Source organism: Catharus ustulatus, chromosome 21 (assembly GCF_009819885.2).
Source record: "Catharus ustulatus isolate bCatUst1 chromosome 21, bCatUst1.pri.v2, whole genome shotgun sequence".
Lineage (NCBI taxonomy): Eukaryota > Metazoa > Chordata > Aves > Passeriformes > Turdidae > Catharus > Catharus ustulatus.
In genome coordinates, this window is record NC_046241.1 from 6,247,019 (window position 1) to 6,270,876 (window position 23,858).

Genomic DNA, 23,858 nt, shown 5'->3' on the forward strand with positions numbered 1-23,858 from the left:
GGTATAGCAGATTTAGTTTGGGTTTGAATAATATGTTTTTTTCTTGGTGAATATGGATGAGTTTGTTACATTTGAATGTATTTTTCTGCCAAATTACTTGATGAGAAAAATACCTGGATTCTGCCTTAAATGTAGGTTAATTCTTTAGAAAGCAGTATCTTTGACTCTTTCAGTAGTGGTTTGGCTTCAATTTGACAGATTTGTCTCAATTTCTTACAGGTGGGATTCAGTTTGGATCGAACAAGGAATGATGGTTTCTCCACTTACTTGGTAAGAGAAATGCACTTGCTTTTCTAAGATGGCACATCTCATTACCTAACTCTGGAAAGAAATTTAAAAAAAAAAAAGGAGGGGGGAATTTCAGACACGGGAGGATGTGAAGGATAATTTGGATTTACAGCTTGCTGGACTAAGGATGGTGGCCTCTACCTGGAGGTGAACATGTGCAGAGGGCACTTCAGAGATGTTTTGTTCATGTTACCAGGATGAAGAAGTGGATTACTGTATCTTGAAGAAGACACCAGCACCAGATGTCTCTGTTGTAATCTTACTTCTGGACTTCTGGACTGGAGTGTGAGTCAAGAGTGTACAAGACATTTTAAAGTTACTTCTTTAGTTTGAAGATAATGTAACACTTGAGGTTTTTTATGAGGGCTTGGAAAGCTGCTGTGCATGTAGGTTGGTTTGTTTTTTTGGGGGGGGAGGTAAGTGTAAAAGTAAAACATTTGCATTCATAAAATGAATTCTTTCTGCATATTGTAGGGATAAAGGGACAGCAGGCAAAAGCAACCTACCTTAATTGTGCTGAATTAGCTTAATGAGCTTTGATGTCTTGGGTCACTTTTGCACTCAATATGCAATTTTAATGTTTGTCTTGAATTATCTTTTTTTAATGGAAGTACCTTCAAGTCTGCTTTGCTTTCTGTTGCAAGAGGTCATGTGTAGTAACAGTTTCTAGTGAGACTCTGCTTACCAAGGCTGAAGAAACTTAATTTTCTTCATCTGCTCTGGTATTTCATGTAGAATGTAACACAATGATCAGTTTGCTGTAAGTCAGGATCTGGTTCTTGCCAGTTCTTTGTGGTACAAAAAGCAAGTCAAGACATGTTGATTTTCCTTTATTGGGTATATGGCTGTGCCTCTTTAAAAATCTTGGTTTACTTTCATTTTGTAATAAACCTCTTTGTTTCTGTAGTGTGAGAGTACGGTTCTCTTCACAAGCTGCTTCTTTGTTACCTAAAATTTTATTTGTATCTGAGGAAAACGGTACTGCCCTAAATACCAAGGTGCTAAAAACTTCTGAACCAAGCAATGATTCTGCTAGAAATCCTCCAAAGACCAACGAAAATCCAGATGGCAAAGGTAAGCCAGCTAAACCTGACCTGTGTGTGCTCTCACTGCTGATTTCTCATTGCTGTGCATCCACTGAGTTGTGGTCACATTCTGGGGTCCCCTGGGGCTAGAACTTGATGTACATCCTGTGAAAACCTGTGCACAGAGCTGCCCCTGGAGCTGGAGACTCCTGCTCAGTGATTTGTATTCACCAAATCTGTTGATCTGTCAGAGAGACAATGAGTGCTGGAGACCTTCAGTGCCTCTGAGGAGGGGTTAACAATTTGGTTGTCTGTTGTCTGGCAAAAAGAAGACTGAAGGGGGAATTTTATGGCCAGCAACAACTAGTTGAGGGAAGGTTAGAAGGACAATTTCAAGCAATTTTTAACAGGCACACAATGTCTGTTTCCTTTTATTAAATCTTGGATGTCTGGGATGGGATGTTAGAACAGAAAATAAGTAAAATAAATAAGATATCTTTCCTAAATAGGTATCCCAGTATTGTAGCAGATGATTTGTGCAATTCAGTCTCTGTATTTTGAGGTTTTAAATGATACAGTTGACACCACGTGTGCTTTGAGTCAGAAGTTGGATTTGTCTTCACAAATCCTTTCCAACCAACATTTGTGTAAGTCTGCATCTGGAGAGTTGAACTCCTATCACTTAGAAATTTTGGGGAGGGAGGAGTAGCAGTACCAGTAATCTTTCTAGGAGGCACAAACCTTTGTCTGGCTTCCAGACCAGCAGACAAAACAATTTTATAATCTCAGCTCTAATGGGATTAACTCATGTTATCCCTTCCTGGTAGAGTTTAGACTTGATCAGACTTCTGAGCAGTCTGATCTGGAGCAGTCTGAGTCTGTCTTGGCCTGTCACGTTCACAAGGCTTTGAAACCATTCAAAAGCTTGAGCAGCTGTTGTAATGAGTCAAGAACCAAGGCTGGATGGCACTGGAGATAATGATCTGACAGCTATAGTTTTGCTTTCTCTGGTGTAAAAAGTGTAGCATGAGTGTGCACCGTGCACTGAGGTGTGGGAGCCAAAAGCAAAGCTCAAGACTTGAACTTCTGCATCCTGGTAGAAAGGGATGGCCTTATGTTTGAAAAGCTTCTTATAGAAATAGAGTCAAACTGTGAACTTGGCATGCTGCTCTACTGAAGGCTCCTGTCACCTCAAGTTCAGAGGAAATGCTGACCTTGCAGGTCACCTCTACTTCTGTGTTTTGGTTGTTTGTATTTTTACTGGGAGCTGTGAATTTATTCCTTCCTCATGGTTAATTAGGATTTCCATATGTTTGTCAAGCCATGTATTAATGCTCAGATTGAGGTTTATCAGTGAGATGAACAGTACTCAGTCATAACATAAAAAGATCTGTAGCTTGCATCTGGTTTAGGTCACCTGCCTGTGGTCCCCCTCACCAGAGGGGCTGGAAGGATTTCTGGGGTTTTGTAGGAGTTATAAAAGCAGAGAATCATATTTGCATTTGAGGATGCATTCAGAATGAATACTGGCTGTGGGAAGAGTCCTCTGAGAGTAAGGAGAGACTGGGGAAGAATCGCTGTTAATGATTAGCTGGGAAACTGCCACGCAGACAAGTGTAGGAAGATGTGAGTAAGGTATTGACAACGTGGTGGTTTCTGGGGATGTCTCAATGCAAACACTGAATGTACCATTACTGCTTTTATCTCTAGGTAAGAAGTCCAAACGAAGTACAACATCCTCCCAGGTAAGAAACTATCTGGAGTTCTCTTTCAGAAAGAACCTGGGGGGATATTCCAGTATAATCATAGCAGAAAAGTGGGGACTATTTGCTGTTGCTCTCAGCCTCCACTGTAAATATATAGAATGCAAAGTTGATTGATTGATGTAGCCAAATGTTTTATTTACCTGCTTAAGAAAATCCAAAGGTCTCTTTTCCTTTTCCCAGACCGTGTTAGAACAAGAACATCCTGTTCACAATGACGGAGGAACTTTTTCATTTCAGGTAGGGTGTCTGTCAGTGCCTAAACACAGCTCCTTCACTGTCCTACTTTGGAAAAGTAAAAGACTGGAATATAGATGTTTCTCTGATAGCAGGAGTTTGCATGAAAATTTATTGAGCTAAGCATCAATGATGGAAATGTTTCTTTATAAGTTGTGGGAGCTGCTTTTAAATTGGCTTTGTTGTGATTCTGTTCTAAATATCATAGTCTATGAGCCTCAGAATATTCAAGTTTACTGTGATGCCTGTAGTGCAGATTGCTGCTAACAAATATCTGTGACCTGACTGATGACTTAAGGGAAAGATCCTCTGTATGAAACCAGGTCAATGCTTTGTTTGAACACTCTGGTTCGCTTGTGCTGGTTGGTTACTATAAAACAAACACGTTTTAAATTCTGTTATCTGACACAGATCTCATTCCCAGAGCTATCACAATTTGCATAGTTGAGGGAGGAACAGAAAAGCTGCAGGGCAAGTATAATAAAAATGTTATGCTTCACCATGTCAAATATATGATAACTGTGGTTACCTTTTCTCTGTGGTGAACCAAGTTAAGCACTGCTGCTTAACAGGCTTGAATTACCAGAGTGCATAATCCTAGATAGGTGCAATGATTTTGCATCTGGAATTCTGTTGAAACTTCCAGATGTGCTGCTATCCTCAGAGCAGTCTGTTTGCTGAAAGCAACCAACTGACCTCAAGTGTCTGGCTTCTTTCATGCTTCAGTAGAGATGACTTCCTACCAGGGCAACCCTGTTGTGAATGAGAAGAATGCTGACTTTTCTATTCCTTATTTTCAGTTCTCTTTTAACATCAGCTCAGATAAACAAGAAGGTCTCTACAGCCTGTATTTCCACAAGTGTGTTGTCGAGAAAGGGGCAGCTAACGATCAGCAGCTGTTTAGTCTTGATGTGAGTATGGCTTCTAAAGGATAATTGACTTGTTAACTTGGACTGCAGCATCCAGCTTCCAGCTCCAGCTTGTAGCCAAGCACACACTGCACACCAGTGCACATATGGGGTGGGAAGTGATTCAGAGCTGTGTGCCAGTCTCTGCAGTGGCATTTCTGAAAGAAGTGATTACTGTAAAAATAATTAAAATACTGGGTTTGCAGAAATGCATGAAAATCTGAAGGCTGAATGTGAGCTGTGTTCAGTCTACACAGTTGTGGCCTGATGTTGTAACAAAATGGGAGCTACAGCAGCTGTTTGTGTTCTGCTGCATTCAGATGTCACTTTTCTCTTTACATGATTGCAGATATGAAGGCTGTTGCTGCAATGTAAATTGTTGGTATTTGAATTCAGTGTTTTTGCTTATTCTGTCCTAATTAAAGATGTGTTTTTATGGTGTTAGATACACATCCTAAAGGCAATATGTTCTAGCAAATGTTTCTTCTCTTTTGATGTACAAGGGTTTGGTCCTATGTGGTTTTGGTTGTTATCAGAGCTTGGGCTTTCCCTTTTTTCCTTTCCTATGCTCATGCTGGTGTATCATGAGCTGGTCTGCTCTGAATCCTCTCACTGACCAGGGTACTTCAGCCACATCAGCCCCTGAACTGCTTTTTACATGTTTGTGTTAAAGCTGCTGCAAGGGAACATGGAGGTGATAAAACTTAGCAGCCCTAACTTGACTCAGACTACTTCAAATCTGCTTCTGAAGTTGTATGTTTAGAGGACCAGCTTTCCTGAATTGCTGTGTGTCACCATGACCCACTGAAGAAATTGGAAAGGGAAGAAAAGCTGGATGATTGATCTGCTGGGGTGTACTTAACCCAGCTAAGGACAGCTTCTGTACTCAATGCATTATTTTATTGAAGTCCTAGCACATATGACTAAGCCACTTAGGGGTATAAATAGGATGCTAAATAATACTTGTTTTCCCAGTCCCAGGAAAACAGGCTGGCAGCCCATTGTACATATTGTTTCTGAATCAAAGGTGGGCAAATTGTGACGTTTGGTAGAGAGAACAAGTATTATTTGGGAAAATTACTTTGCCTTTCTCAATTATGTTGCATAACCGAAGCATTGTTTTCCAAGGGGTTTATTATTGTGAGAATAGTTTTGCAAAATGTTTTGAGATTCTTGAGGATGAAGAGTAGGTTTGGAGTTTTTTTCTGTGAAACTCATAAGTCACCACTTCAGAGAAGCTCGTGTTAAATGAGTGACTCTGATTGCGCAGTGGAATTGGTAACTCAATGCTTAAACAAAATGAGTTTTATTCCAGCCTTACACGTAACACACCTTTAATATTCAGATAGATATTACGGAAAAGAATCCTGAAAGCTACCTCTCAGCAGGTGAAATCCCACTGCCAAAGCTTTACATTTCCATGGCCATCTTCTTTTTCCTGTCTGGAACTGTATGGATCCACATCCTTCGTAAGCGCAGGTAAGTTCAGTGTGTGTGACAGGTAGGGCCTACCTTGTTTGGTTTTTATTTTTCATTCCTCTTCTTGTAATGCCCAATTCACAGTCAGATTTGATGACTTAAAACTCCAAATCTGGCTCAGATTTGTCTGCTTAATATACAGTTTATATTTCAAAACTGCTTCAGTCAGTATTGTTGTTGCAGAGTAGTTACCAAATCTTACATTGAAATTTCTTCAGGTAATGTACATATTGTGGCAAAAAATAGACAGGAGCTTCCTATAGTTGATGTCAAAAGGAGATGACTTTGAAAATAAATAACAAGAAAAAAATCACTTTTCTTAATTTGGGAAATGACAACTTATGGCAGTAGAGAGCCATAAATATTTTGATTGTGGTATGAATTATGTATAGCAGATTTTCTAACAATTAAGATAGATAGATATATATGTGCAGGATATTCTTATTAGTTAATAATTTCAATTATGCCAAGCAGTAAAAATCAGAGGTTTAGAACATGAAGTTGAAATATTGCTCAGGATATTGCAGAAACTTGGACTGCAGTATTAAGGGGAATCTTTTTACAATGATAGTCAGCTCAGCCTGGGAGTGACTGCTTGACACAGGTTTTAAAGAAATATCCTTAGAAACTGAAATTTTTACTGCTTGTTTCTAAGTTATGCTCTTCTTTTTTTTTTTTTCTTGCCAGAAATGATGTCTTTAAGATCCACTGGCTCATGGCAGCCCTTCCTTTCACCAAATCATTGTCCTTAGTCTTCCACGCGGTGCGTACAACATCTGTGCCTGAAGTTGTTCAGCTAGGAGGCAGAAATATGGAATCCAGGAGATGCTGTTAGGGAAATCTGCTTTGGAGAGAGGACAGTGGGAGGCAGAACTGCTCTTAATACTGGAGCATTAGAAGTGAACTGCAGCTTTTTGGTGGAAGTGTTTGTTTTCATCAGCAAATTCTGACTTAAATGCAATTGAGATCATGGCCTGAAGTGTTGAAGCAGCAAGGGTTGGGGGGGTGAATGAGTTCTACAAATTTTAATGTTTTGGCCATCTGCAGCAGGCCTAAAAGCTTGGGCTGTGCTGCTGCTTCAGCTACAGGGCTTGCGGTAAATATGAATAAATGAAAACTTGATGAATGTTTATAAAATTCAAGGGCAAAGAAGTGTTATGGTGTGTGGTGACAGACCTCACCTTATCAGCTCTGAGACTTTCCACAAATAACCTCTCTGAATTATATTGACTTTCCCTTTCCACTGGAAATGTGTCATGAGCAAAGGTAATGGCAAGCATTTAATCCTTCAGTATTTGTGCCAACCATGATCTTCACCTTCATGCCCATGGTGTTATACCTGCTACAAATATTTTGGAGTCTAATGAAGTGAATCTTCCTTCTAGTGAAAATAAAACTATCAAGCCTCTAGTCACCTAATGCAGCTGAAACTAAGAAATGAATGAATAAATAGGTTCCCATTGCAGTTGTTTCACTGTAGCTAAGCAGGGGAGTTGTGTGGGAAGGATGTAGATTGTACAAGATACATCCACTAGCACTTAGGAAACAGAGCAAATGGAAATGATCTCATTGTTGCTAAACAAAAGTAGAATGTGTTGGGAGGAAGTGCTCTCTGAATGTGACAGAGCTGGGTTTGTACACACTGACTGGAAAGAAACTGGCAGTGGATGTGAGCAGACCTGGTTTGAGAGGGAGGGGTGTCCAAGAGCAGCTGTGAAGTGCTGTATTTTCTGCTTCCAGATCGACTATCACTACATCTCTTCTCAGGGATTCCCCATCGAGGGCTGGGCTGTTGTTTATTACATCACTCACCTGTAAGTATGTCACAAGATTGATGGGATAGATTCAAATTGTTTCTGGAGCTGTCTCCCTCCTGAACAAAGTGGGAAATAGTTGAGTTCTCATGCAGACCTCAGTACCAAAGACTCAGCAATCAGCCCTGTGTGAAGGGGAGAGCTCCACTAACAGAGGGCAGCTGCAGAGAATTGGCACTTCTGTGGGTGGAGGAGTAAAAGGATAACAAATGCTTTATTTTTCTTTGTTCACACTAATATTCAAGTATCTAATTTGCTGCTGGTGTGAATGGTAAGTGGGTACAGCTGCCAGTGTTTGCTGCTGTTCACAATGGTGAATGGATGGCTCCCCCAGGAAAAGATTGCATATATTGTGAATGAAGCCTAATATTGCTCTGTGATACACAGTTGTAGCAATGCATCTGCTCCACTATTGTGGGATGGATAAGTGCTTGCCAAAATTATGGATAGGGAAGCATTTGTTTGGGTTTGTGGCTTTATTGGCAGTGGGAGAAACCTGGGCAGAAGAGGAAGTGTGATAAAATAAAATCAAATCTATGACTGCAGTGTCTGTTTCTCTTCCAGACTGAAGGGAGCTCTTCTGTTCATCACTATTGCCCTCATTGGCACAGGCTGGGCTTTCATTAAACACATCCTGTCAGATAAAGACAAAAAAATCTTCATGATTGTCATCCCACTTCAGGTGAGGACTGAGCTGTGCTGATGCTTCCTGTCTTGTGGGAGAGCTGCTTATACAAACTGAAAAAAACTGAAAGCTTCACACAATACCACGTGGTTCTTGTTGTATGACTTTATCAGCTATTTCCTAGTCCAGAAGTTACTGTAGTTCTCCCAGTTTTTCTCCCATATTGAGCATGAGATAATAGTGATCAAATAGTTTCAGCAAATGAAAACTGGAAGCAAGGAGTGGGACAGAACTTGAGCTGGAAAATAGTGCCAAACAACTAAGTAGAGGAATTAAAAGTTGTCACTGCTGAAAGTCTTAATGAAATAAAAAATGGGAAAAACAAGACTTGTAGGTCTGTAGGGTCTGAGGGAAACATTCCCAGTGATTCAGAGTGGTCAGTGCTGGTCTCCTACTTGAGGAACTGAAGTACATAAGAGAACAGCACTTTCATTTGTTGCATATAGAAGAGATTTTCTGCCTTTCCAGATGCAAGCCCTTAGCAGAAGTATGTATAATCAGTGTTTGAGACTCTTACAGAGCTCAGGTGTGGAGTACAAAAGATGGTCAATGACCAGCCTGAATTACTGGCTTAATTTAGAATTGCATGTTTTTGGCTGTATGTGCCACACAGTCCTGTCTGTTTCAATAAATAAATTTTGCTCCTTTTTATCTCAGCTGATACAGTAGATTCAGCACACAATGTAACCAAAGAACTGCTTTCTGAATATCAGCAGGAATAAGTTCCCATCAGTTTTATTTCTGTAAATCTTATGAGGAATGCTGCTGAACATGTGACTTTTGGATGTAGAGCTGCAGAACAATTCCTGATGTTACTGGCTGGGCTTTTCTGCATTGGCAGCCCATCTGTAGTGGCTCCTTGGGCAGTTTCCAAACCATAACCATGTCTTGTTGTGTAGGTACTGGCAAATGTGGCCTACATCATCATAGAGTCAACAGAGGAGGGGACAACTGAGTATGGACTGTGGAAAGAAATCCTTTTCCTGGTGGACTTGCTGTGCTGTGGAGCCATCCTGTTCCCAGTGGTATGGTGAGTTGCTGTATGTGAAAAACATGTGAGCTGATGGGCATCAACAGCTCTGCCAAAGCAACAGAACTCTGTGCTCCTGGGGAGTCAAGCATTCTGTTGACTTTTATAGACCCCATTAGCCTTAACATTTCAGTCTAGTGCTGTGGAAGATGTCATTTTAGGGATGTTAGTGTTGCCCGACAGAGAGACACGAAACAACTAGGTTGTTTAGTGCGGTGCTTTATTGAGGGCCCTGGGGTCTGAGGACTAGTGTCCAAAGTCAGAGCCCATCTTACCCCTTTTTCGACAGGTTTTTATATCCTTTACAAAGTGATTTACATACAATAGTACAATAGTACATATTCTTCAAGACAATACAGTTACGTAAATCTCATAGATATTATTTCTATAAAGTCATAAATTCTACACGCTTGTCTACTCAAAACTATAGGTTACCCCCCTTTATTCCCCCTTGCTTGTCATCCCACCACCAGAACCCTTTATCATTGATTATACATTAACCTTTATCATTTATTTATTTTACTGTGTTCTGCATGCCCTACTAGATCCTTTAATTATTTATTTTGCTGTGTTCTGCATGCCCTACTAGATTCTTTAATTATCAGTTTGTGGTTCTTAGTACATTCCCAGGGCCTGCTTGTGAACTGCTGCTTTCTAAGCCTTAGCATAACTACTGCTATTGCTATATCTACATTAGCTCTTTTCTTGTTATTTTCGGTATCAACTCCCCCCTTTTGAGCATTCTTCAGATTTTCTGCAAGGATGCTCAATTCTTCAAGTAATGGTTTCTAAGTAGGATGGTGGGTCTTCTCTTTGACTTGGTAGGATTACTTCTTTCCGGGTTAGTGCTCTCATGACACGTCGAGTATGAGTTCCTTCTCTAGCAATCATTCCTAAAAGACAACTATACATAATCATGCAGACTACAATAATCAATACAATCATTATTACATATTGTACAATTGATGATATCCAACCAGAGACCTGGATTCCTAGGGAGCTAAATAGTGCTCCTACCCAATTATGTTCAGCTTCTTCCTGGACTTCATGCACTTTTATTTCAATTTGTTCCAATTGACTTATGTCCTTTTCTACTTCTTCTGTGACATTTGGGATATGTACACAGCAATGATCAACCTTTCCTTGGAGGTATCCACAGACTCCGTGTTCTTTTAATAAGAGCAAATCTAATGCCATTCTATTTTGGACTGTCATTCTTGTTGTTGCTTGCAACTGTAAGTTTAGATCTCTAAATCCTTTCTTTGTAACTGTGGCTAACCTCTCAGTTTGTCCCAATAATTTGTACAGCATCTCCCGGTTTCTATATGTAGAAATTTGTGCAAACAGGGATTCCAGTACCCATCCAAATTTAACTCCTGATGAGGGTTCATGCCACTCATCTTCATCTCCCAATCCTAGTTCTTCTGCCACCTCATTTGTTTCTCTCTTTGTTCGTGACTGTATCTCTCTTTGTGTTAATTTAGACTGTTTCCAGAGAGGGCAGAGCGTAGGGACCCCTAACGTAATCTGTGTGACTGGGCCGTTAATGGGCATATGGGTAGCCCATTGTCCGTGCCCCATTACCCACACTGAATGCCCTGGACTCCTGACGGTAGTCGCCTGACAATCTTTCCAAGCCCCCTTTATTTCACCTGTTATTGTATGATTATATCTTTGACATTCACAGCCCCATTTTAGTAGTATCCGGACTGGCACTAAACCAATTTGGGATTCAGGGGTATCACATGTGATGATTTTGCTACAATTCCAGCTAGGTGTGGGGGTCATTCTATCCCGTCTTACTGCTTCGGTCCCTAGCATTCTTAAATGTTTTTGTTCCCTTTGGCCTGACCATTCGATACACCAATGTACTGGTCCTATGTAGCTATAAGATTCTAACAAGCTGGGACCCCAAATCGTTTTCCACTGTTCCCATTCTTCCTTCCCTTCTTGACATACTATCTCATAAGAATATTCAGTGACTGGTTTTTGTCTTTTTTTCTTTATGTCATAAGAACACCATCCTACATCCTTGAACCGCCCAATTTTTGAAAAAACTGCATTTGGTAATTTTTGGCATTCACTCCTTTGTCCTGGTGATGACCATTGCCCTCGAACTGTATAGGTTTCCTCTACCATCTTAGTATGGTTCTGCATTACTTTATTACATCTTTTTATCCCATTTATGGTTTCTGGAGGCATTTCCCCAACGGGAATGATGCCCCATGGTATTGGATCTCCCGCTGCTTTAGGTAAAGGTAAACATGCAGTGATGGACGTAGTATTTTGTACTTGCCCAAAATCTCTAACTAATCCCACTATTAAATTTTCTTGTCCCAATTCTTGTTGTGTTTTTCCAACTTCTGTCACCTGTCGTACTCTCCTATTCTTTTTTTGAATATCTACATTTATTTCTCCGTAGTTAAAGCTTTCTCTAATCCACACAACACATGAGAATTGTCCTACCTGATCAGCTTGCATATGATATCATCAATGTGGTGCTACCTCTTTGCTGTTTCATATCCCAAAGTGTCACGATCCCTTCTGTAAATACTTCGTCTGTGGTGACTTGTCTCCAAGCTGTATTTACTTCTTTTAATCCAGCTCTCTGGTTGCTAGAAAACAGACAGGTTAAATTTACTCCCGCACCTTCCGGCACTATTACATCTGGCTCTGGAACTATGATTTTAACAAACGCTTCTCCCACCTGCATTATACAGACTAATGTTAAAAGAACTAAGGCCTTGCCCTGAACACCATTTTTGTTGCTGACAGAGGCTGTACTTCCCATCTTGGCTGGACCTTCTTGATTCGAGTGTAGTGAATCCAATTTTCGATCCCTTGGACTTTCACTGCCGTGTAGGTGGTCATGATCACCTGGTGAGGACCGCCCCATACTTCTCTCAAGGGTTCCGTATTCCAGTTCTTCACATATACTTGATCTCCTGGCTGGATGTCATGGACAGGATTTTCCAAGGGCAGAGGCCGGTTCCACTGCAATGCTCCTCGCAGTGCTGTAAGGACTTTATTTAGAGACAAAACATAACTTAGCAATACTTGATCTCCTACTAAGTGAGGGTCCCCTTTGTAGGTTGCAGCATGATATGGCTTGCCATACAAAATTTCGTATGGACTTACTCCTATCCTTTCTCTGGGTTTAATCCTGATTCTTAGCAAGGCTAGAGGTAGTGCCTGAGGCCACTGTATCTTCGCTTTCTGACAAATTTTCTTAATCTGCCCTTTTAATGCCTGATTCATCCATTCTACCTGGCCGCTAGATTGTGGTCTCCAGGGCGTATGGAGATCCCAAGCTATCCCTAATACTCTGGCTACCTCTTGGACTACTCCAGCTACAAAGTGAGGTCCCCTATCTGAGGACATTCCTAATGGGATCCCAAATCTAGGAATAATCTCTTGTAGTAAGGTTTTAATTACTTCCTTTGCCTGGTTAGTCCTGCATGGGAAAGCTTCCGGCCATCCTGAAAAGGTACACACATACACCAGTAAATAACGGTACCCTTGTGCTTTTGGTAGCTCTGAGAAATCTATTTGCCAATAGTCTCCCGGTTGCGGCCCAACTCGTAGCTTTCCTAATTGTATTTGCCTTCGTGTCACTGGATTGTTTTTAATACAGACTGGACACGTGGCATTAATCCGTTTTGCCATTGTTAACATCTGGTTGGAAATCACCTCATGTTTTAAGAATTGTACTAATGCGTCTGCCCCCCAATGGCACTTGTTATGTTCGATTTCTAAAATTGTTTTCATTACCTTTGTTGGCAACACAACTTGACCTACAGCTGTGACATACCATCCTTTTTCATTCTTCTGGGCCTGGAGAAATTGAGCAAGTTTCTCATCTTCATGTGTGTAGCATGGTTTCTGCTCAAGAAAGGAAGTGGCAGGGTTAAATCGTGCTGGTAATAAAGCTAATTGTGTCCATACCTCTCGGGCAACCTGTTTGGCAACTCTGTCAGCCAACTGATTTCCTTGGAACGCTTTTCCTTCTTCGTTTTGATGTCCTCTTACATGCATCACTGCTACTGCCTGAGGTTTATGCACTGCTTCCAATAGTGCTAATATTTGTTCTTTGTGCTTAATTTCTGATCCTTGAGAATTTAACAGTCCTCTTTCTTTCCACAGAGCTCCATGTACATGTATTACTCCAAAGGCATATTTTGAATCAGTCCAAATATTTACTCTTTTCCCTTGGCTCAATTCTAAGGCTCTTACCAGAGCTTGTATCTCGGCCTTCTGGGCTGAAGTTCCCGGGGTTAAGGCTCGAGCTTCTATTATTTGTGTCAAAGTCACTACTGCGTATCCCGCATACCTGGTTCACGTTTTCCACAAAGCTGGATCCATCTGTAAACAGTTCCCATTCCGGATTTTCCAAAGGCTCATCTTTCAGGTCTTTCCGGCTGGCATACACCTGTTCAATGATTTCCACGCAATCACGCGTCAATTCGCCTCCTTCTTCCTGGCTGCTGCTCCTAAGAAATTCTGCTGGATTAAGATGATTAGTTGTTTTTAATTCAATGTCATCCTGTTCTCGGAGAAGTGCCTGGTATTGTAACATGCGGCTTGACGAGAGCCAATGCCCCCCTTTTTGTTCCAAAACTGCAATGACCATGTGGGGAACAAATACTTCCATCCTTTTTCCCAGGGTCAATTTTCTGGCTTCCCGAATCAGGAGCACTGTTGCTGCCACAGCTCTAAGACAACCCGGCCATCCGGCGCTTACAGTGTCTAGCTGTTTTGAGAAGTACCCTACCGGGCGTTTCCACGAGCCCAGTTTTTGGGTGAGAACCCCTATTGCCAGTCTCTGTCTCTCATTCACATATAGTTGAAAAGGTTTTGTAAGATCTGGCAATCCTAGTGCTGGGGCTTCCTTTAAGGCTTGTTTCAAACTCTGAAATGCCTTTTCTTGCGTTTGTCCCCACTGAAACACAGGGCTTTTGGCTGCCTTATACAGGGGTTTTGCTTTTAGTCCAAATTCCGGGATCCACAAGCGGCACCACCCCACCATGCCCAAAAAGGATCTTAACTCTTGCGGATTTCGTGGTGTGGGTATGGTGCAAATTGCTTGTATTCGATTAACTCCTAACTTTCGCACCCCTTGTGAAATTTCGCAGCCTAGGTAAATCACCTGGGTCCTTACCAGCTGAGCTTTTTCTTTCGATACTCGGTATCCAGCTTGTCCCAGCATATTAAGTAATCCAATAGTGAGTCTGAGGCAAACATCCTTTTCTGTGGAAGCTATAAAGATGTCATCAACATATTGTATGAGAGCAAATAAGAAAGGTGATTCTTTTACCTGAGTCGTCTTCCATTCTTCTAACTCTCGAGCCAATTGATTTCCAAAAATAGTTGGTGAGTTTTTGAATCCCTGTGGTAGACGCGTCCAGGTGAGCTGCTTCTTGCGTCCTGTGTCTGGGCTCTCCCACTCAAAGGCAAAGTATTTCCTACTTTCAAGTGCCAAAGGGATACAGAAAAATGCATCTTTCAAATCAATCACTGTGAACCACTTAAACTTTTCCGACACAGCTGTCAACAATGTATACGGATTAGCTACAACTGGGTGTATATCTTTAGTGATGTTATTAATTGCTCTTAAATCTTGAACTAATCTATACTTACCATTTGGCTTTCTGACTGGGAATATCGGAGTATTGAATTCTGACTCACATTCCTGTAAAATTCCCAAGCTAAGAAATTGTTCAATCATGGGTGCTATTCCTATTCGTGCTTCCAATTTCAAAGGATATTGTCTGACCCTTACTGGGGAGGCTCCTTCCTTTAGTTCTATTACAACCGGTTGTGCCGCTTTTGATTTTCCAGGTACTCCTGTTTCCCATACCCATGGTACTACAGCTTGCTCTATTTCCTGTGGTATTTCTGCTGCCTCAACTTCTTTTATTACAAACAACTTAGCAATATTCTCCTCAGGAAATTCTAATCTTACTCTACTTTTTTCAAATATTATTTTTGCCTGTAACATTCACAATAGATCCCTCCCGAATAGCGATTCTGGGCTATTTGGCATATATAAAAATTGATGGTCAAATTCTTTCCCCCCAAATTTTATATCTAATGGACGCAAAAATGTTCGTTCCTCAACTTGTCCCGTAACCCCCACTACTTGGATAGTAGAATCACTCAAGGGTCCTAGCTTAGTGTTAACAGCTGAGTATGATGCCCCCGTATCTACTCTAAATTCTAACGGTTCCCCATCTACTTCCATTACTACTTTCAGGTCCTCATCTAGTCAACTTGAATTTTGATAATTCCCCATCATAAAGGCTTGGGCAACACCTTGTGGATTTCCCAGGAAAGCACCTGTATTATTCATCATTCCCTGATTTCCACCCCCACTAGCTATAATTCCTCCCCCAGAATTCATTCCTTGGTTGAGAGGACACTCATTTTTCCAGTGCCCTCTGTTTTTACATATAGCACATTGATCTATCCCCAGCTGCATTCTTCCTCTTCCCATGTTCAATTGACCCATAAGTCCTCCCGTACCCATCAGCCTCCCCCCCCTTGCCATCCCTCTTCCCCCTCTTAGTCCACGTCCTCGGCTCCCTCCTCTCGTATTGTTTCCAGCCACTTGCTGTAACGCTGCTAACATAGTAGCCTGCTGTTTCCTAGCCGTTTCTTTTTCCCTATTATTATATACCTTCCACGCAACTTCCAATAGCTTATCTAAATTCCGAGTATCCTCTCCCTCCAATTTTTGTAGTTTCTTTCTAATATCTTCCTGAGACTGCCCCATAAAAATTAATGCTAGCTGTAATTTTCCCGACTCTCCTTCAACTTCTAAATTGGTGTATCTACGAGCTGTCTCCTTAAGCCGCTCTAAAAAGGTTGACGGAGACTCATTCTTTTCCTGCCTGACCGAATACAACTTAGACCAATTCAAAGTTTTTGGTATTCCATTCCGTATCCCTTCCGTTAACAATTCCTGATAAGCTTTAAGTCTCCGAGACCCGCTCGTCGAGTTGGGATCCCACTCCGGATCTTCCCTAGGTACTAAATCATTTACTGTACCATCCACAAGCCGTAACCTAATCATTTCTCGTGCTTTCTCTGTCATAGCTTTAAACACCATTTCCTTTTCAGTAGAATCCATTATTGTGTCTAACAAAACTTGTAAATCATTCCAGTCTGGGTTCTGAGTCTTAATTACCATCTTTACCACCCGCGCAGTCCGTTCAGGGTCCTCCCGATACGCCCCCGCTGATTGTTTCCAGATTAGCAAATCATTCGGAGAAAAGGGAACTTTCACTATGACTCGTTCCCCCTGCGGCCCGACTGCTTCACGCAGTGGGACCATTAAATGAGCACCCTCCTCCTTTTTCTTTCTTTCTACCTCCCACCGCCCTCTCCGAGTTCTTTCACTTAAGGGGGTTCGTGGTATATCTGCGGTTTCTACTTTTGCTTCCCGATCCTCCCTTTCTACTTCTGGCATGCTTTCTCCAAAGTCACGTTCCTCCATTGGAGGGGCACTAGGGGCTACCAACAAAGAAACATCCTCCTCAGGTTCCGAAAACCTAACCGAGCATTCCTTCTCTTTTTGCCATCCCTTACATCCATCACAATTCACCTTTAATGTTTTCAAAACCATGATTCTGCACTCCTTTTGCCACTCTGGTTTGTCTTTCAAATAATAGAAGAGGTCTAAATACGGTATTTCATCCCATTTTTCATTACTTTGTAGGAAATGCATCAAAGGTGTAATAATGTCAGGATTCAGTGTACCATTTCTAGACCATTGCATACCATCGGGTTCATATAAAGGCCACACATTATTACAGAAATCAATCAATTTCCTTTTACTTAGTTCTTGACCAAAATTCCCCGCATTCCAATGTTGTAATAAGCAGCCCAAAGGCGAATCGTCTGGGATTTCTATCCCGGAACTTGCTAGAGTTTTAAACGTTTTCAAAGGCATCATTCCTAAACAGAATAGACAGGAAAAGAAAGAAAATCTATACAGATAGAAGGATAGACCAACCAACCAACCAACTTGTCACCCTCCGACGCCGCGGGGGAACAAGTGCCGGACCAGCGCAGCTTTCGCCGCGTCTTACAGCCGGCGCCTAGGCTTTACCCAATTACCCAAGACGTCTTTAGCCCAACCCAGCGGAGCCGATGCTTCGTCTTACAGGCAGGCACCCAATACCACAAAAAAATAAAGCACCTTCGGGCTTACCTCCTGCAGTTGTCCGACAGGCGCGGGGGGGTCGGGCACGAACTGATGACTCCCCGAGAATCACTCGGTGCCGGCGTGGAGTAGATCAGGACGCGAACCGCCCCAGCAGCCCTCGGAGTCCTGCCGCGGTCGCCAGAAAACTGTTGCCCGACAGAGAGACACGAAACAACTAGGTTGTTTAGTGCGGTGCTTTATTGAGGGCCCTGGGGTCTGAGGACTAGTGTCCAAAGTCAGAGCCCATCTTACCCCTTTTTCGACAGGTTTTTATATCCTTTACAAAGTGATTTACATACAATAGTACAATAGTACATATTCTTCAAGACAATACAGTTACGTAAATCTCATAGATATTATTTCTATAAAGTCATAAATTCTACACGCTTGTCTACTCAAAACTATAGGTTACCCCCCTTTAATCCCCCTTGCTTGTCATCCCACCACCAGAACCCTTTATCATTGATTATACATTAACCTTTATCATTTATTTATTTTACTGTGTTCTGCATGCCCTACTAGATCCTTTAATTATTTATTTTGCTGTGTTCTGCATGCCCTACTAGATTCTTTAATTATCAGTTTGTGGTTCTTAGTACATTCCCAGGGCCTGCTTGTGAACTGCTGCTTTCTAAGCCTTAGCATAACTACTGCTATTGCTATATCTACATTAGCTCTTTTCTTGTTATTTTCGGTATCATTAGAGTGGGGATAAGGGAGGGTGGGTGGCAGTTTAAATGTGACCAGGACTGTGCAGGCTGTAGGTGCTCTTGAAACTTGAGATTTTCCAGAAGTGTTGACTCTCTAAATTGAAAAATGGGATTTGGCTTCACTGACTGAGATTAGATACTTGACTGCTAAATTTCAAAACAGTAGTGTTGTCTAAGATCAGGGCTGCCTTTGAGCAGAGTAGCTGCATGTTTATTTGACTGTTTATAAGAAATAATCCCACAGGGAGCATTTCCCCGCCCTTCCTTCCACTCTACTTGGCAGGGAATAATGTTGGTTATATAAAACTCGACCAAAACACAGATAATTCAGATAAACACTACTGTTGCTGCTTGCCAGTTTGCCAGAACATTTATCTTCTAAATGCATTTTGTCTTAATTGGATAAACAGCTGGGTTTAAAGGAAGATATCAAGGAGCTTCTGGCTCCTTGGTTATTAAACAAAGAATATTCCACTTTCTCTCCAGTATCTCCATTATTTTTTTCTAAAACACAGATTATATAAATGTCTGATAGCATGTCATCACTCTAGAGTGTAACTCTTGAGTGTTTCAGAGAAAAGTGTCACCCAGTAGATGGAAATAAGCTTCAGCTTGACTTGTGGAGGTGGGTTTCAACTGTCCTCCTCTTCCCCTGCACACTCCTGGTGGCCTTCTGCCAAGGCTGGGAAATGTCTTCCAAGAAATTTGCACTACCCACTTGTCCTTCCCCTTGCTCCAGTCAAAAATGCTTCAGCTCTGAGGTTGAGAGCATTTGGCAATGGTAAATAGAAGCTCAGGGATATTAACTTCAATTGCAGAGGGACTCAGTCTCCTGTGATAAAGGTGATTCTGCAGTCACAGTTCTTGCTACCTAATGCTGGGATCTGTGTGTCCAACCCACTGAGGTGTTGGTACAAAACTTACTTTCCATAAAAGAAATTGTATCTGAAGAACAAATGTGAGCTGTCTTGTGACTGCTTATGGTGTGCAGTGTTCCTGCATTGCCATGGTGCCAACATAAACTGACAGTGAAGCCCCTGACAGAAAATCCTGCCCCTTTTTCCTCTGGATAGTGTCACTGCAGCTGGTGGGATGACTCATGTGAGCAAGGTGACTAAGACTTGGCCCCTGAATTTACATTCCTGCAGGGTAGTTTCTGTTACATAAGTTGCCTATGTAGATATGTAAGCTGTAATCAACTATTTAAATGAAAAGAGCTTAAAAGAGCAGTAAGATGCCAAATGCTTGGCAGTACTTTGAAGAGTAGCTCAGCTTAATTGTACAAGTGGAAAGCGTTATGCTGGAAAATGCCCCAGTTTCTCACTCTGCTCCCTCCCTCCCACAAAACCTTCTGTAGGCTGAAGTAGGTTTTAGCAATCTGCTTTCTTAATCCTGAGGAAATAAAGATACTTGAGCTGACTGCCTGAGCTGGGGGCAGGAGGGTGAAGCTAAGCACAGTTAATTATGAGCACACTCCAGTCATAAAAATCTAACAAAACTTGTCAGTGATCTAGAGGACTACTGTGAAAAGGGAGTGTAAAACTTATAATTAATCTATTCTTTATAATTTTTCAGGTCAATAAGACATTTGCAAGAGGCATCAGCAACAGATGGGAAAGGCAAGTAATTTGTGTTTTCTCTTTTCTGCTACATGTTATAATGCCAGAATTTCAAACATGTGATGCTGATATAAAAACCAAACTAAGACTATATCTCTACACTGTACTACTGCCACTCTGCCTTTCCTCAGTGGGGCTCATGGGATTAACTTTTGGAAAAAGACCTTTTTCTTGTATCAGTTTAATTATCAGAACTGCAGTGTATAACCCATTCTCTGCTGCTTGCTCAGCTCTCAGTGCTCGAGCTAGACATGACATCTAGAGCAAATCATCTTGACAGATCTGCCATTTTTTCCTCACTTGAGTGTTCAGAAACAGAACTAGAAATGAATTCCAGAATTGCTGACTATTAGCCCAAATAGACCCACTTATTTCAATTTCTTCAGAAATCTGTTCCTGACAGAATAGAGGGAAATAAACCTCACTGTGAAACAAAACATAACTTGGCATTAAATATAGCACAGTTCCTGACTTGTCCATGTTTGTACAGCAGCTCCAAGGGCTGCCTGTGGAAAGTGGAGTTATGTTTATTGTAGCACTGAAAAGGAGCTGATGGATGGAAAGGCAAAATGTGCACACTGCTGCAGTGTGTGCTTTTCCTGCCTTATCTGCTCATTTCTGCTGGATTAGTTCCTTGGATACAGGCTGTAGAGCACAGCACTGACTTCCTTGGAAGCAGGCAGCCTTTTCCATCTTCTGTCATTTGGTGCTTTACCCTTCAAAGCTTCCTTTGTAGAAGGTCATTTGTTGGCAACAACCTTTTAACTTAGACCCATCCTTCAATTCTTGTCTCTCCTTTCTGGATTTCTGTAGCCAGATCTGGATGCTTTTTCCAGCCTTTCCCTTGGCTTTCACAGGCACTTTTGCATTTCACTGCTGATTGTAGGGGAAATGTAAGGCTGGGTACTGAACTTAGCTCTGTGCAGACCACAGATTAGTTCATTCTTGCCATCTGTTAAATTTAAACAATACTTATGATGAGCCTAGCACACTTTTTTGATGTTCCAGGCTGTTAAAAAAGCCACCAAACAACAACCCTACAAGTTAAAAAAAAAACAAACCCAAGCAAGCCTAGTGGTGGAAAATTACTAATTTCTAATGGAAACAAATGTTTGAAAGGTCAATTACCAAAGGGTAATATAAATGTTATTGGTAGCTTTCCTTATCAGTGTGTTCACTTAGGTTCAGTGACATTTACTGATGGATCTTTTTTTTACCTTGTCCACTTAGCATATGTTCTGGAGTATTTATGCTCTTAACTTTAAAAAGTCTGATAAGTTCAGATTTCCTTGAAGCAATCTTTCTTCTGAGCCAAGAACTTCACACATGTCAGGACTGGTCCTTAGCTGGGTGGCAATGGATCTGACAGTCCTGGTGGTGAGCACAAAGCAATTAATGCACGTAATTAAGACACAAAACACAGATCTGTTGGCCCCAGGTGATCTCCCTGCACCTACTTTGGTTCTTATCACAAGATGGTGCTGTGGAGTTTGATAAACCTCAGATATTCTGAGAAGGAGAGAAGTGAGGTGGCCAACAGCAGGGATATTCAGTATAAAGGCTCAACCAATGCACTGCCCTTCTGGATGAAATCCAGATCTGAGTAAATCCAGGCAGTTCTACAGGATGCACTGTGGTGTGTACAAAATGTGAATATAAAAAAATGGTAATTTGAGAGGAGCTGGCTGTGTCTTTACAGCTAGTCAGTGCTATGCAGAGTAGTGCTTGAGGTCTGGTTTACTCCTGTGTTTTGTGTTGTTCTCCATGGCTGATGATGTTCTTTGTCATGGATGTTGCTTGTGATTCACCTACTACTGTTGCCAGCTTTACCTATGGTGTTGCCATCTGGTTGTGCAGATCCTGCAGGTTCAGTAACTGTGTATTCAGGGAGACTTAGCAACTGTGTTATGCTACACTGATAATAAAAGAATAGCTAAGGAATAGATTTTCAAGGAAAACATTGCACAGGCTGAGAGCAGATTGTGGCTGCAGTGCTGGGACTCACTTGTGAAACACAATCTGCTTGGGCTATTTAGAGGCTGTTGATGGGAGCCCACGGGGAGCAAGTGAAGATGCCAGAACAGAATGCTACCTACTGCTGTCATGCTGCTAGGTGTTTGGTTGAGAAAAGCAAAAGTAATTTGGTTGCACTCTAAAAAGATGAAATCATTCTTATTAGGCTTATCAATGAATTCTCTTTACTAGAGCCACATGCTCTGTAAGCTTCCCTTGGAGGCCCTGTTCTTCAGAGGTGCTGCTTGATGTCAGCTTTTCATGAGAATAAAAAATAGAACCAGTGCTTACTGTTAAATCATGAGCATTTTTCCCCCTGCAGTTAAAGGTAGTTTTCTCTGGAAGTAGTAAAAGTTACTTGATGTTCTCAATATGCAGTTTAACTGTCCCATGGTTAGAGCTGGCTGATCATGTGCAGACACTACTGGCTGGGCTGCCCCATGCCTGCTGGGATTTATTGTCCAGTCAAAGGCTGCTTTCCCTCTTCTCTCACACAGACTTCATTAGCTTATAGGATGTATTGGGGAATTGCATACTACACATTCAATAGCTGTTTTTCCTGGCACTGAGTCTTCTGGTGATGTCCTTGCTGGTGAGAAAGACCTAAGGAAAATTAGTTTTGCTTCCTTGCATCTGTTAGGACTAACAACTCTAGGACTTTATGGCTCAGTATCCTGGTGGTGTTTCCTGACTGTCATGCTCTCTTCCAGCTGCTTCTCCACCTATTTATTAGGTAGCAGTCCCCTGGGTCAAGTGACAGCCATGACTGGAGTGTGACTGGATTAGGAATGAAGCAGATTTGGATTTACCAGACCTTTAGTCTGGGCTTGTCATAGACCTTTGTTTTAGCAATGTGCAATTAATAAAAAAGCCCCTTATAAGTAGCACTGATTTGGAGTCACTAGCTAATAGTCATTTAAACTTGATTAGGTATTTTAAAAGAAAAGTGGGAAAGCTGGAGAAATGACTCTAAAGCCATAATTATCCAGGGAGACCGTACATACCCAGATGCTGTGGATTGCTGGTGAAGAGTAGGCAGGGCACAGTGCTGTGGCAGAGTTTGAGCTGCCTGGTTGTTTGCTTTTTTCCCTTGAAGGTGATCTTTAAAGCAGTATATCTGACCTACACAGGCTTCTTATCTTGCACAGCAGTGGGCGTAAACATCCCATTTTTAGACTCTTTTTTTCCTCCCCTTTTAAAATCGCCACCTTCAGATTTAGGCAAGTGCTTAGCTATACCTCTTTGATCTGTCACTATATCTTCCTTCAGGTGGGAGCCTTTGCTCTCTGTCCATTTGTAGGATCTGCATTGCAAATGTCTTGCAGATTTAAGGAAATCAACCTTGCAAACTGACCTAGAATTGTTCAGCCTGCAAAGCTGCTCCACTGCCACCTCCTTGTTTACAGGCATCTCAGGAGAAGAGAGGGAGTGTATATATATAATTTATACATCATTTTTGTTTGAAACTCCAGGTTTTTGGTCACTGGACCTCTCAAGTCTCATAGCACACCCTTGTGATCACATCCTTTGAAGGAGGGATGGGGTTGGGAAACATTGCTGCAGTTTGTTCTGCTGGTCCCTGTGTGTTTGTGATGAGAGATGTGACATGGCACAGTCACATCATGGCTTGCTGTTTTCCTTGAGCACTGCAGCATGTTCCAGTTGGCAGCAGAATTAGGGGAAATTCATTGCAGCTTGTCACTCCCAGGCATCATTCATTCCCTGTGTTGTGCAGTGGGCAAATGATGATTAATGCTTTCGTGCTTGCCCCCATGTCAGGAAAAACCATTTGCAGTATTCAGTGTCTCCCTGCTGCTGTGCCATGAAAATGCTGTGAACAAAGAGCCTCCTCCTGTGTGGTGCAGAACAACCTGTGCTTGGCTGGGCTCAGCACCACTTCCAGGTGCCCCAGAGAGCTGTCCAGGGTTGATGTGGCAACTCTGTGCTGGAGATACAATGCTTATCCCATGCTTGGGACTTTAATCTGCCCCTGGTGGAGCAGTTCTGTGCCAAATGGCTGATGGGTTCAGGACATTCAAGATTAACAAGTCTGTGCCACCTTCTTCCACAGTATCTGTCTG

The 23,858-nt window shown here is 41.8% G+C and overlaps 1 protein-coding gene across 5 annotated transcripts in view; it reads left to right on the forward strand.

The window, feature by feature from the left end:
* GPR107 (G protein-coupled receptor 107) overlaps window positions 1–23,858 on the forward strand; it is a 54,048-nt gene that overhangs the window by 6,200 nt on the left and 23,990 nt on the right. For all 5 annotated transcript variants that reach the window (XM_042779890.1, XM_042779893.1, XM_042779892.1 and 2 more), the window contains exons 4-15: window positions 220–270; window positions 485–573; window positions 1,196–1,362; window positions 3,024–3,058; window positions 3,260–3,316; window positions 4,114–4,224; window positions 5,567–5,700; window positions 6,388–6,463; window positions 7,441–7,514; window positions 8,079–8,196; window positions 9,099–9,229; window positions 19,721–19,764. In XM_042779890.1, coding sequence (XP_042635824.1) covers window positions 220–270; window positions 485–573; window positions 1,196–1,362; window positions 3,024–3,058; window positions 3,260–3,316; window positions 4,114–4,224; window positions 5,567–5,700; window positions 6,388–6,463; window positions 7,441–7,514; window positions 8,079–8,196; window positions 9,099–9,229; window positions 19,721–19,764 — 1,087 coding nt within the window. The remainder of the gene's footprint in view (window positions 1–219; window positions 271–484; window positions 574–1,195; window positions 1,363–3,023; window positions 3,059–3,259; window positions 3,317–4,113; window positions 4,225–5,566; window positions 5,701–6,387; window positions 6,464–7,440; window positions 7,515–8,078; window positions 8,197–9,098; window positions 9,230–19,720; window positions 19,765–23,858) is intronic.